We start from the raw sequence: 14,682 nt of genomic DNA on the forward strand, positions 1-14,682 counted from the left end.
AAGCGTCTAGCACGTCTTCCTAAGGTGCGCACGTTCCTGCAGGGGGTCTGTCATATTGTGCCCCCGTACAAGCGGCCGTTAGATCCATGGGATCTGAACAGGGTACTAGTTGCTCTCCAGAAGCCGCCTTTCGAGCCTCTGAAGGAAGTTTCCTTTTCTCGCCTGTCACAGAAAGTGGCGTTTCTTGTTGCGATCACATCGCTTCGGCGAGTGTCGGAGCTGGCAGCTCTGTCATCCAAGGCTCCCTTCCTGGTGTTCCACCAGGACAAGGTAGTGCTGCGCCCCATTCCGGAGTTTCTCCCTAAGGTCGTCTCCTCGTTTCATCTTAATCAGGATATATCCTTGCCTTCCTTTTGTCCTCATCCGGTTCACCGGTATGAAAAGGACTTACGTTTGCTGGATCTGGTGAGAGCACTCAGAATCTACATTTCCCGCACGGCGCCCATGCGCCGTTCCGATGCACTTTTTGTCCTTGTCGCTGGTCCGCGCAAGGGGTTGCAGGCTTCTAAAGCCACCCTGGCTCGATGGATCAAAGAACCAATTCTAGAGGCCTACCGTTCTGCGGGGCTTCCGGTTCCTTCAGGGCTAAAAGCCCACTCAACCAGAGCCGTGGGTGCGTCCTGGGCATTACGACACCAGGCTTCGGCTCAACAGGTGTGCCAGGCAGCTACCTGGTCGAGTCTGCACACTTTCACCAAACATTATCAGGTGCATACCTATGCTTCGGCGGATGCCAGCTTAGGTAGAAGAGTCCTGCAGGCGGCAGTGACATCCCCGTAGGGGAGGGCTGTTTTGCAGCTCTAACATGAGGTATCTCTTTACCCACCCAGGGACAGCTTTTGGACGTCCCAATCGTCTGGGTCTCCCAATAGAGCGCTGAAGAAGAAGGGAATTTTGTTACTTACCGTAAATTCCTTTTCTTCTAGCTCTTATTGGGAGACCCAGCACCCGCCCTGTTGTCCTTCGGGATTTTTTTGTTGTTTGCGGGTACACATGTTGTTCATGTTGAACGGTTTTTCAGTTCTCCGACGTTATTCGGAGTTAATTTGTTTAAACCAGTTATTGGCTTCCTCCTTCTTGCTTTGGCACTAAAACTGGAGAACCCGTGATACCACGGGGGGGTATAGCCAGAAGGGGAGGGGCCTTGCACTTTTTAGTGTAGTGCTTTGTGTGGCCTCCGGAGGGCAGTAGCTATACCCCAATCGTCTGGGTCTCCCAATAAGAGCTAGAAGAAAAGGAATTTACGGTAAGTAACAAAATTCCCTTCTTTGTCCCCGGCTTCACCGCGGCCTAGTCGCGAAAAATCCCGCCCCCGGGCCTGCCTGTCAGGGGTAAGGGCGGGATTACCGACAGAGGGCTGGAGCATCTTTGCATGTCTCCCCTCCCCTCTCATTGACCACTATGGGGCTTCCAGATTCCCGCCTTTTGCCGGCGCCGCCCATGGCTCCACACCCCCCTTGAGAGCTCCGGCGGCCATGTTTGGCATTCTGCCAGTGTATGCTGCAGCTGCACAGCTCTACAGCTCCGGGGGACCCACGACAGGGAATCTGGAGGACACAAGCGGTTGGTAAGCCACACCGGTCACCCGGTGCTGGTCCCCCTTGGGTGCCTGGATATATATATATATATGGATATATATATATATATATATATATATATATATATATATATATATATATATATATATATATATATATATATATATATATATATATATATATATATATATATATATATATATATATATATTCGGTACGGCTGTATACCCTTTTTCCCATATACCCTCAGTGGTCACTCTCCTAAGAGACACCTATTGCTTTCAGCATGTCGTCCACAAGGAGCAAAGCCCCTAAGGCACAGATTTTTTTCGCGGCCTGTACCTCTTGTAGGGCTATGTTGCCTGCGGGATCCACCTACCCTCACTGTGATCAATGCTCGACTCCTGCCACGCTTGCTCAGCCGGAGCCTCATGCAGTCAGCAGGGACAGAGACACCGTCGTTGGCTTCTTTCGCTGAGACGCTCTCACAGTCCCTTTCTCAATCCATTGCACAGTCTATGGACAAATGGTCATCTAAGCTCCTTGAGGCATTGCAGTCCAGACCGGGCCCTTCACAGACCCTGGCCCCTGTTCGTTTGTCTCCTCCAGGCCCTTCTCGGTCCGCGCCGCAGCGCGCTCCCAGGATAGCCCCTAGGTCCCAGGCGGAGGACTCCTGCCCGGATCGCAGCCCCAGGCCGGCTAAGCGGCCTCGCTGGGACTCTTCCCCGGCCTCCTCACGCTGCTCTGGATCCCAGCTTGAGGACTCTCAGGAAGACGAGGCGGACGTGGGAGCTCAGGGCTCTGACCCTGAATTCACTCTTAACCTTGATGCCCCTGAAGGGGACGCCTTAGTAAATGATCTTATCTCGTCCATCAACGAGGTGTTGGATCTCTCTCCCCCACCTCCTCCTGCAGAGGAGCCGGCTTCTCGGCAGGAGAAACACCAATTTCGATTTCCCAAACGTACTCGCAATACGTTTTTTGATCACTCTAACTTCAGGGACGCTGTCCAGAAGCCCAAAGCGGTTCCGGACAAGCGCTTTGCTAAGCGGCACACTAACACGCGTTATCCTTTTCCACCTGAAGTCGTTAAGGGCTGGGCACACTCCCCCAAGGTGGATCCTCCAGTCTCTAGATTGGCTGCTAGGTCCGTTGTGTCTGTTGCCGATGGCTCATCCCTGAAGGATGCCACTGACAGACAGATAGAGCTCTTGGTGAAGTCTATTTATGAGGCTACGGGCGCGTCTTTCGCCCCGGCCTTTGCGGCAGTATGGGCTCTCCAAGCAATCTCGGCATGTCTGACTGAGATTAATGCCGTCACGCGGAATTCTGCTCCGCATGTTGCATCCTTGACTTCTCAGGCATCAGCTTTTTCGTCCTACGCCATGAACGCCGTCCTGGACTCCGCTAGCCGTACGGCCGTGGCATCCGCTAACTCCGTGGCAGTCCGCAGGGCCATGTGGCTGCGCGAATGGAAAGCAAACTCTGCCTCCAAAAGGTTCTTAACTGGTTTGCCTCCTCCTTGCCCCAGTCCAAGCCTAAGAGACCTCAGCAGAGGAAGATCCAATCGAGGTTTCGGTCCTTTCGTCCCCCCGCCAAGACCCAATCCTCTTCGTCCATCAGGCCGGAGAAAGGCCAGAGGAACTCCTATGCGTGGCGGTCCAAGCCACGCCCCCAAAACGCCGCGGGAGGCACTGCCTCCAAGTCGGCCTCCTCATGACTCTCGTCCTCATCCAGCCACATCCTCGGTCGGTGGCAGGCTCTCCCGCTTTGGCGACGCCTGGTGGCCACACGTTCAAGACCGTTGGGTGAGAGACATTCTGTCTCATGGTTACAGGATAGAGTTCAGCTCTCGACCTGCGGCTCGTTTCTTCAGAACCTCCCCACCCCCAGCACAGGCCGACGCACTTTTTCAGGCAGTGGACGCTCTGAAGATGGAAGGAGTTGTGATTCCCGTTCCCCTTCTGGAACGTGGTCGCGGATTTTACTCCAACTTGTTCGTGGTGCCAAAAAAGGACGGATCATTCCGTCCCGTTCTGGACCTCAAGCTGCTCAACAGACATGTGAGAATCAGACGGTTTCGGATGGAATCTCTCCGCTCGATCATCGCCTCGATGTCACAAGGAGACTTCCTAGCATCGATCGACATCAAACATGCTTATCTCCATGTACCGATCGCACCCGAACACCAACGTTTCCTGCGTTTCGCCTTCGGGGACGAACACCTCCAGTTCGTGGCACTGCCTTTCGGCCTGGCGACAGCCCCACGGGTTTTCACCAAAGTCATGGCATCCGTCGTGGCGGTCTTGCACTCTCAGGGCCACTCGGTGATCCCTTACTTAGACGATCTCCTAGTCAGGGCTCCTTCTCTGGTGGCGTGTCAACGGAGTCTTACCGTCACTCTGGCGACTCTCCAACAGTTCGGGTGGCTCATCAATTTCCCGAAATCCAAGTTGACGCCGACCCAATCACTGACTTACCTCGGGATGGAGTTTCATACCCAGCCAGCGTTAGTCAAGCTACCGCGGGACAAACAGCTTTCTCTGCAGGCGGGGGTGCAGTCCCTTCTTGGGGGTCAGTCACACTCCTTGAAGCGCCTCATGCACTTCCTGGGGAAGATGGTTGCAGCTATGGAGGCAGTGCCGTTTGCGCAATTCCATCTACGGCCACTCCAATGGGACATTCTTCGCAAATGGGACAAGAGTTCGGCTTCCCTCGACAAGAACGTCTCTCTTTCCGTCGCAACCAGGACATCAGTTCGGTGGTGACTCCTCCCCACATCTCTGTCCCGGGGAAAATCCTTCCTACCCCCAACCTGGGCCGTGGTCACCACGGACGCGAGCCTGTCAGGTTGGGGAGCGGTCTTTCTCCACCACAGGGCTCAAGGAACCTGGACTCCAATAGAATCATCCCTTCAGATCAATATCCTGGAGATAAGGGCAGTATATCTAGCCCTATTGGCTTTCCATCGGTGGCTGGAGGGCAGGCAGATCCGAATCCAGTCGGACAACGCCACTGCCGTCGCCTACATCAACCACCAGGGCGGCACTTGCAGTCGTCAAGCCTTCCAGGAAGTCCGGCGGATTCTGCAGTGGGTGGAAAAGACAGACTCCACCATCTCCGCAGTTCACATCCCGGGCGTAGAAAACTGGGAAGCAGACTTTCTCAGTCGTCAGGGCATGGACGCGGGTGAATGGTCTCTTCACCCAGACGTGTTTCGAGAGATCTGCCGCCGCTGGGGAACGCCGGACGTCTATCTCATGGCGTCACGACACAACAACAAGGTCCCGGCCTTCATGGCACGGTCTCAGGATCACAGAGCTCTGGCCGCGGACGCTTTGGTCCAGGATTGGTCGCAGTTTCAACTGCCATATGTGTTTCCCCCTCTGGCGATGCTGCCCAGGGTACTACGCAAAATCCGGTCCGACTGCCGTCGTGCCATTCTCGTCGCTCCAGACTGGCCGAGGAGGTCGTGGTATCCAGATCTGTGGCATCTCACGGTGGGTCAACCGTGGGCACTTCCAGACCGCCCAGACTTGCTGTCCCAAGGCCCGTTTTTCCATCTGAATTCTGTGGCCATCAACCTGACTGTGTGGCCATCGAGTCCTGGCTCCTAGCGTCTTCAGGGTTATCTCAGGATGTAATTGCCACCATGAGACAAGCCAGGAAACCAACGTCCGCAAAGATCTATCACAGGACTTGGCAAATCTTCTTATCCTGGTGCTCTGATAACGGTTTTTCTCCATGGCCGTTTGCCTTACCCACATTTCTTTCATTCCTACAATCTGGAATGGATATGGGTTTGTCTCTCGGCTCTCTCAAGGGCCAAGTGTCGGCGATCTCCGTGTTTTTTCAATCGCGGCTAGCCAGACTTCCGCAGGTCCACACGTTCCTGCAGGGGGTTTGCCACATGGTCCCACCTTACAAAGTGGAACCGTTGGAACCTTGGGAGCTTAACAGGGTCCTGACGGCTCTTCAAAAGCCGCCTTATGAGCCGTTGCGGGATGTCTCTCTCTCCCGTCTTTCTCAGAAGGTGGCCTTCCTGGTTGCAGTCACATCTCTTCGGAGAGTGTCTGAGCTTGCAGCGCTTTCATGCAAATCTCCTTTCCTGGTTTTCCACAAGGATAAGGTGGTTCTGCGTCCTGTCCCGGAATTCCTTCCTAAGGTGGTATCCCCTTTTCATCTAAATCAGGGTATCTCCTTGCCTTCCTTTTGCCCTAATCCAATTCACCAGTGTGAGAAGGATTTGCACTCTTTGGATCTAGTGAGAGCACTCTGGATCTACGTGTCTCGCACGGCGCCCCTGCGCCGTTCAGACGCGCTCTTTGTATTTGTCGCTGGCCAGCGTAAGGGCTCTCAGGCCTCCAAGTCCACCTTGGCTAGGTGGATCAAGGAACCGATTCTCGAGGCCTACCGTACTTCTGGGCTTCCGCTCCCTTCAGGGTTGAAAGCCCATTCTACCAGAGCTGTAGGTGCGTCCTGGGCATTGCGGCACCAGGCGACGGCTCAGCAGGTGTGTCAGGCGGCTACGTGGTCTAGCCTGCACACTTTCAGGAAGCACTATCAAGTGCATACCTATGCTTCGGCAGACGCCAGTCTAGGTAGGCGAGTCCTCCATGCGGCGGTTGCCCACCTGTAAGAGGGGGCCGTTTTCGGCTCTTTTTATGGGGGTATTGCTTTACCCACCCAGGGACTGCTCTTGGACGTCCCAATTGTCTGGGTCTCCCAATGGAGCGACAAAGAAAAAGGGAATTTTGTTTGCTTACCGTAAATTCCTTTTCTTCTAGCTCCTATTGGGAGACCCAGCACCCGCCCCTGTGCCCTTCGGGCTGGTTGTTCTTTTGTGTACACATGTTGTTGATGTTGATTTTTTTCTTTTCGTTCATGATCTTCAGTTCTCCGAACATCCTTCGGATTGAATTTGCTCTTGACCATTTATAAGTTTTCTCCTTCCTGCTTTTGCACCAAACTGAGGAGCCCGTGGTCCACGGGAGGGTGTATAGGCAGAGGGGAGGGGTTACACTTTTTTAAAAGTGTAATACTTTGTGTGGCCTCCGGAGGCAGAAGCTATACACCCAATTGTCTGGGTCTCCCAATAGGAGCTAGAAGAAAAGGAATTTACGGTAAGCAAACAAAATTCCCTTTATCAGAGATTGACAACTGAATTTAATTAGTTAACAGGCACGGGTGGATCTCCAATCCATGCCCGCCTTTTAGCTGCACATCAGCTGATCAGATCAGCCAAAATGTACAGGGAAACATACAGGCTCTTCCATATTAAAAGGACAGACACGGCCTTGGACATACCAGTACCCCCAAGGTCGTGAAGGGGTTAAACAACTTTACTAAATGTTATGGTGTTGCAGTATTTAGTATACGCAATCAAAAGATTACACGTTCAATTACCCTACGAAAACTAAAACAAAGTAAGAAGTTCTAAAATAGTATGTCTAAAATATATACACACCCATGTTTTTGTGCAGGGATATATATATATCTAATATATAAACCTGAATGTGTGTATATATGTATGTCCAGGATTGGCATCTGCACTGTCGCAGCTACAGCCACAAAATTTTGCACACTCACACGTCTGGACTCCGAGAGCGTCATAGGCTATGTTTTGAGGGGAAATTTTAACCCCGTGCTTTACAGTTATTCGCCAAAAAACCTGCCTCCATTAAAGCGAATGGAGCTGGGAGCCACATTGCAGCCAGAACTTCAGAAGAATGCGCAGCCACGCCCTTATATGCAATGTTGGCGTGTCACAATGCAGCCAGGAAAAGAGGCAGACACAGACAGGGAAAGAGGCAGACACAGACAGGGAAAGAGGCAGACACAGACAGGGAAAGAGGCAGACACAGACAGGGAAAGAGGCAGACACAGACAGGGAAAGAGGCAGACGGACGGACAGGGAAAGAGACGGACGGACGGGGAAAGAGGCGGACTGACGGACGGGGAAAGGCAGACGGACGGAGAAAGACATAATTACATTTATATCGATTTGTTTTGTGGTTTTTGTGTGCAGAATACATTTTTGTTAATACATTCTATTTTGTCAACAGCAGTTATTAACCCGGGCGAAGCCGGGTAGTACAGCTAATATATATATATATATATTCTATATAATATATACACTGCATATGCGCCTCTTTTTGATTTTGAATGGGAGGCAGATATGCGGTACCTGGCCACTATCAGAAGATGGGGTAGCTCTGAAACTGAGCATCTCCAGCTGTCTGCTGCTGGCCCTGAGAACAGATGATCGGCGGGTATGCTGGGTGTCGGACCCTGGCCGGTCAGACATTGATGACCTGTTCTAAGGATAGGCCATCAATGTAAAAGTAGTGGACAACACCTTTAAATATTTGTGCCTTGGTAACAGTTATTTCATGGACAGTGATCATCTTTTTATTATTTGGCCTTTCTAGGATCTTAAAGCAGGAGCGTCCTGAGCTGGCCGCATTGGCAGACACTGTGGATTTACAGGAATCTACCGGGATTGCATCTGACTCTTCAAGTGACTCGTCCAGCTCCTCATCCTCCAGCTCTTCAGAATCTGGATCAGAGGTAAGGTTATAAAGTATTACACGAGCAGTGGCCTCGCTCCGTGCCCATAAGCAGTTGGCGTAGATTCAGTTACTTGGCAGCACATGGTAATCGGCATTAGCAGACTTGATGCCTCTACAAGTCTGTGTGGAGCAGTGGGCTGATTTGTTGTGACAGATCTCCTGTAAAGCTAAATCCTGCATCTAAAAACTGCAAGTGGAAGTAATGTGATTAGTAGCTTCCACACAAAGCTTGTGGCTACGATATGGATTTCATACAGCTGGGAGGCTTTGTTTTAAGGCATGTTTAGGCCAAAAAGACCTTTTAAAGTAATCATATGTAGAAATAGGAGTTACCTGCCACACTTGTTGCCTGTGTAGGACACCAAGGTACCGTGTTTTCTGAATTGTAAGACACACTTTTTCTTCCCCCAAAACTGGGGGAAATGGGGTGCGTCTTACAAAACATACATGGCTTACCGGGGTGGCAGTGGTGGAGCGGGGTCATAGGAGACAGGATCACCGGACGTGCTCGGGGAGATCGCGGCAGGTGCCATTGATCGGCAGGTGGGCTGCGAGGGTGTCAAATAATGGGGTGTCTCAGTGACAGGGTCATTAAGCAGGCTACTGGCGCCATTGAATCGCCCGTTGGTGACGCGATGAACTTAAATGGCCGCAGAGTCCTATCTGTACACGCACTGCCTCCATGGCCATTGTCTCGCAGTCCATTTCGTCAACCGCGTGCGATTCAATGGAGCCTGCAGTCAGCTCAATGCACCTGCCACCGAGACACCCCGTCTTCTGACACCCCTGCTGCCCGCAGATCAATGGCGCCCGCCGCGACACCCTTGAGCGCGTCATGTAACCCTGCCTCCTATGACCCTGCTCCACCATAGTTGCCTGATAAGCCATATCCAGGGGATTCAATGGCGCCGGCCACTACACCCCTGAACCTGCAGTATCGCCAACCCTCCTGAGCCAGAATACGCACTAATATTAGAAGACTGACCCGAATTTTAACATTGAAATTATTTTTTCCTATTTTCCTCCTCTAAATTTGGGGTGCGTCTTATAATCCGGTGCGTCATATAAAGCGATAAATACGGTAGTTTAGACTAATGTAACATCTTGGCAATTTCTGATTTAAAGGGGTGTTCTAATGGTACACTTTGTAGGCATTTCCTAGCAGTCTTTTTTGGTGGTTGCATGGACAGCCATACAGTTTAGTCAGATATGTGGCTGCTAGGAAAAAAGCATGGAGTAGACAGGTGCCACATTTGGTAGACCCTGACTATCAGACATTGGTCTTTGCTAAATAATTTGTATATTTATACCTTCTAGTGTACAAGAAATGTTCTTTATGATTTTGCACAAGATGATAACCTTTTTGTTCAGGTCAGTTTTGACTCCATTTTCACGTGTCTCCTATTGTGCTTGGTTCCTCACGCAGGACGACTCCAGCTCCGGAGCAGAGACCATGTCACACCGGAAGAAGAAGAGGAGAACGTGCAGCGGGATGGGGAATGGAGACAGCACCACGCAGGACGACTGTGTGAGCAAAGAGCGGAGCTCCTCCAGGTGACAGCCGGGCCACCGTCTTCAGCCAGAGACAGACAGGACTCCTGTACATGGTTTCTTTGTTCAGATTCTGTAATCTGCTGCTAGGACGTTACCAAACAAGCCCAGTGCCACCATTTTATAGAGGACATTGCACACACAGACATTACTGCTATGAGCCCTAAATTCTGTACTCCTGTGAAATTATAAGCCTCAAATAGCCTTTGATGGATGAAGAATGGGTAGCAATGCTTCTTGTGAAAATACCGGCATTGAGCATGCTCAGAATCATACTTCTGTTTTAAGTTGGAGTACAAGCAAATGAAGTATACTTGGATTTCACAGTATCCATCCTTTGGGTCACTTCTGGTCACTAATTCATTGGTTGTGATTCCAGCTCCTGCAGCACATGAGGTCTGTTCAGGATGAAGCTCCCGCTCGGTCTGTTTCATTGGCCTGGTGGCACATTGGTTTGTTATTGCGTTCTCTGAGGCTTTCTAACTCCATTTTTAAGTGAAATGCAAAGTTCAATAACCCTTAACATCCTGTTCACACACTAACAAATGCTTTCAGGCAATGGCCCGATAGAGAAAGGGCACTGCCCAGCAAATGGTATGTATACAGAAGTGACCTATTGGGCTATGTGCACACGTTGCAGATACTTTGCAGGAAAAGCGCTGCAACAAAAACATGCATTTTTCCCCTTTCATTGCTTTCAATGGTAAAAACGCAGAAAGAATTGACATTCTGCAAATTTATTTTTTTTTCAGCAACCAAATCTGCACGGAAAAAAATCCTGAATGTGTGCACAACACTTCAGGATTCTCATACTTTGCTGGCATAAGGATTTCCTTGCAGATTTGTGAAAACGTGGCAAAAACGCATCGTGTGCACACAACCTTAGGCTATCTGTTACACACCCTAAGGCCGGGTTCAGACGTCCGTGTTTCAGGTACGTGTGACATCCGTTTTTAACACAGATGCCACACGTATCCATGTTATTCTATTGTTACTCACACGGCCGTTTTCTCACACGAACCATGTGACCCCTTGTTGCCCCGCACGCGCGCACACGTAGACATGTCTGGGTTTTTTTTCTCCGGCAGCACGGGTGTCACACGGATCGCACACTGATGTGAGTTGTGTGACACGGACCGGAGAAAACACGGGTCTTTTAAATGAAAATATTTTCTATATTTTACATGTATCCAGCGCTGTTTTCTTTGGCTCTTCAAACCCCCGCTCATTATATTCATTGATTATTCACTCCACTGAGGAGCTGAAAGCGGCAGCAGCGCTGGAGACTTCAATGCCGGGGACCGCATCGCTGGGGACAGGTGTGTGTGTGTGTTCAGTGTATACATGCATGTGCGCTATGTGTGTGTATGTGTTCGGTGTATCCATGTGTGTCTGCTATGTGTGAATACATATGTATGTATATGTGCTTAGTGTATACGTGTGTGTGCAGTGAGGACCTGGAAGCCGGAGCATCGCGGGGACTCATCAGAGTTTCCAGTGAAGTCCCCGTCCTGACACCCACTGTAGCGCAGGTGTCATCAGGATGTCATCACTACTTGCTTTGTCAATACTCACCTGTCCCCGCGATGTTCCGGCTTCCAGCTCCTCAGTGCGGTGAATATTCAGTGAGTACAATGAGCGGTGGTCAGAAGCAGGAGGCAGCAGAGCCAAAGAAAACAGCATTGGATACAGGTAAATATAGAAAAAAAAATTATGTATAAGATCCATGTTTTCTCCGGTACGTGTGACACACATATGATCATAACCATGCGTGTGACTTGTACCTGATCAAACACGGACATCTGAAACAGGCCTAATGAATATTTACAAAAGGAACCATGTGCCATCTATTTACCTGTCCCTGGTCGATAGGATTATAATATCTTGCCCTATGCAAGCCCCTTAACCAAATCTCAATTATTTTTGCTAATTGGTTTTTCGTTTCTGATGTAATACCACTCATTGGACTCTTTCAGCCCCGTTATTTTTTGGATCAATGTGAACATCTTTACTACATCTTCGCATAATTAAAATAGTAATGCCAATAATATCTCTAAAATATAACACAATTAAATGATTTGCCTTTTCTAGACCTTAATGCATTACACATGAATCAGGTCTGCGGTGAACTACATAATGGAACAGATGGGTCATGGCAGCCATTTTGATGGAAATCATTCAAAGACTATTTAAAGGGAATCTGTCAGCAGGTTTTTGCTACCCCATCTGAGAGCAGCATAAAATAGGGGCAGAGATCCTGATTCCAGCGCGATGTCACTTAGTTTACTGGGTGCAGCAGTTGTGATACAATGACAGTTTTTTCTGCTGTAGATCTAGCTTTGCTTACAATGCTGAGCCCCTACCCTACTGATTTACAGCTTTCTGCGTACATTTACAGAATGCTGCTAATCAGTGGTTAGAGCATGGCTACACACAGCATTCGATTAAGCACAATACACTTAGTGATAATCTCCTGCTGATAAAACATTAATTTGGTACAGGGGTCCGCATGTTCCCAACTTATCAGCCATGGATTACTGGTATAGCCAATATGAGGCTTTCAGTTTCAATTACTTGATCATATAATCCAGCAATTACATGACACTTGTGATAGAGGAGAGTGTGGCAACCCTTCGTTTTGACTAATTGGGGTAAAATCTTCTATAGTGTATTGAAAATGCTGTCTACTTGTTTGTAGGCAAAGATTTCCGTAGAATTAAAAATTATTGGATTTTTTTTTCTGAGAAAATTAAGATTTTAGACATCTCATTGCCTGTTTGTTAATATTATGTATGTCTAACTACTTTGTGACATACTTATCTGGCAACCAGTTTCATAGAAATATACAGTCCCGGCATTAGGCCTTCCATACTATACAGAAGTATATATTGGTTTAGCCCATGTAAGGCTATGTGCACACTGAGCAATTTTCGCTGTGTTTTTGCGCATTTTTCGGGTGTGTTTTTGGGCTCAAATCTGCATGATTTTGCTTTCCCAGCAAAGTCTGACTTTTCATTTTTGCTGTCCGCACACGACTTTTTTTTTTTGCTGCGTTTTTGTGCTAAAAACTAAAATGGACATGTCAATTCTTTCCTGCATTTTAGGCCCTGTGCGCACTAGAAAGTATTTTTCTCAAGAAATTTTTTGAGTGAATAATTAGCGCACCTGCGTTAAAAAAACTGCACCCATAACGCATGCGTTTTTGGTGCGTCTTTACTGAGGGTTGGTCCCTGTGTTATTTTACCATTATCTATGGCAAAAAACACAGGTACCTGCAGAAAAGAAGCGACATGCACATTCTTTTTTTACGAAATTTTTCAGAAAGAATTTTCTTGAGAAAAAAACGCAGTGTGCGCATAGCTATTTTTTTTTTCCATAGGTTTTGCTAGGGAATGTCTGCAGAAAGGTTACAACCATTTTCTCAATAAATTTCTGCAGCAAAAACGCAAAATAAAACGCGATTAAAAACCGTGTGCGCACAGGGCCTTACTGCCTTTTTCACCCATGCGATGCATTGGGAAAACACAGCAAAACGCAGTGATCAAAAATAGCCTAAGTTGATTATTCTATTGTGTTCCCTAGAGGTCCCAGACCAGGACAGCGTTACTTTTGTCTATGGGCATTGTAATGTATGGGCATTGTAATGTATTGCAACTCCGCAATACTGAAAAGTAAAGCGCTATAGGAAGACATAGGCACAAGTCATCATTTTCCCCTCACCCATGACAGCACCACGTGATTATTTGGGTGCTGTCATGGGTTCTGGAAAAACCGGCTACCGGTAAGTAACCTAGGTGTTTTCCCCTCACCCATGACAGCACCCATATAATCACATGGTGCTGTCATGGGTTCTGGAAAAACCGGCTACCGGTAAGTAACCTAGGTGTTTTCCCCTCACCCATGACAGCACCCATATAATCACGTGGTGCTGTCATGGGTTTTGGAAAAACCGGCTACCGGTAAGTAACCTAGGTGTTTTTCTGCTCTGTCCCTTTTAAATAACCCTGACCAGACCTGATTCAACATTTGATGCAGCTATTGAGTTTATTAATATATAACCCCATTTACTTAGTGGACAGTCACCACAGAACCACACAAACCTTCTTTAGCCCTTGGCCAACAGAGTATAAATTTCATTTTCTGGCTGCCGCTTTGAAGTGATATAATTAATAATTCCCCTAGAAAGCCAGAACATTAAACATACACACAAACCTACTACCCTCCAGGAGTGAGGAATGAAAAAACAATTTTGCTGTGATCGCATAGTCCCAGAGATTTCCCCGGGCAGCCAACTGATCCCAATCTAAACAAATCTCAGCCGCGGGTGTCTCCATTAATTATATCCACATACAAGAAATGTGTATTTTTAAATTACAGTCTGTGATCGCCGTTAATTTAAATCCCTTTCCTCTTTAATTTGTAGTTCATTTTATAACAATGTTTTCTAACAAAATAATAAAATTGAGTTTACAGCTGTTTAATTTGTGCTCCATTTTTCCTTTCCCGGGGGACAGACGGCGGGTTGCTGACATATTACATAGCTTGATTAGAGATTGAAGATAAGCCCTTGAAGACCTATATCTTGTCCAAAAGAAAGCAAAATATAAACTCTCGGCCAACCAGTGTTACTAGTGCTTGCTTTTGTGATTAATTCTTAAAAGGGTTTTCCAGTTCTAGGATATTGATGACCTATTCTTAGCACTGATCCCAAGAATTAGGTTCTGAAATGCCCAAGAATGGTGGCCTCCATCCATTGTCTACAGCTGAATACAGTACTTGGCTAACTCCATCAGACGCACAGAGAATGAATCGAGCAATGGCTTGCAAGATAGCCACCGTTTTCTTTCCAGTAGGGCGTTTCATTGCCACTGATCCCAGGAATAAGGCTATCTTGACAGATGGACCTCAACCGATTCCAAAGACTTGCCAAGGTTATAAATACTCATTATTCGCCCAACTCTGCAAGTCACAGACATCAAAATAATCATCTTCTTTCCCTCCCTTCTTCAAATGAAAAGACA

General features: G+C 48.2%; 1 protein-coding gene across 1 annotated transcript in view; it reads left to right on the top strand.

The window, feature by feature from the left end:
* JMJD6 (jumonji domain containing 6, arginine demethylase and lysine hydroxylase) overlaps window positions 1–14,372 on the top strand; it is a 61,952-nt gene extending 47,580 nt beyond the window's left edge. The window contains exons 5-6 of the mRNA XM_075349555.1: window positions 7,970–8,108; window positions 9,537–14,372. Coding sequence (XP_075205670.1) covers window positions 7,970–8,108; window positions 9,537–9,668 — 271 coding nt within the window. The 3' untranslated portion in view covers window positions 9,669–14,372. The remainder of the gene's footprint in view (window positions 1–7,969; window positions 8,109–9,536) is intronic.
* Window positions 14,373–14,682: the final 310 nt, after the last annotated feature.

This window comes from Anomaloglossus baeobatrachus, chromosome 5 (genome assembly GCF_048569485.1).
Source record: "Anomaloglossus baeobatrachus isolate aAnoBae1 chromosome 5, aAnoBae1.hap1, whole genome shotgun sequence".
Taxonomy (NCBI): domain Eukaryota; kingdom Metazoa; phylum Chordata; class Amphibia; order Anura; family Aromobatidae; genus Anomaloglossus; species Anomaloglossus baeobatrachus.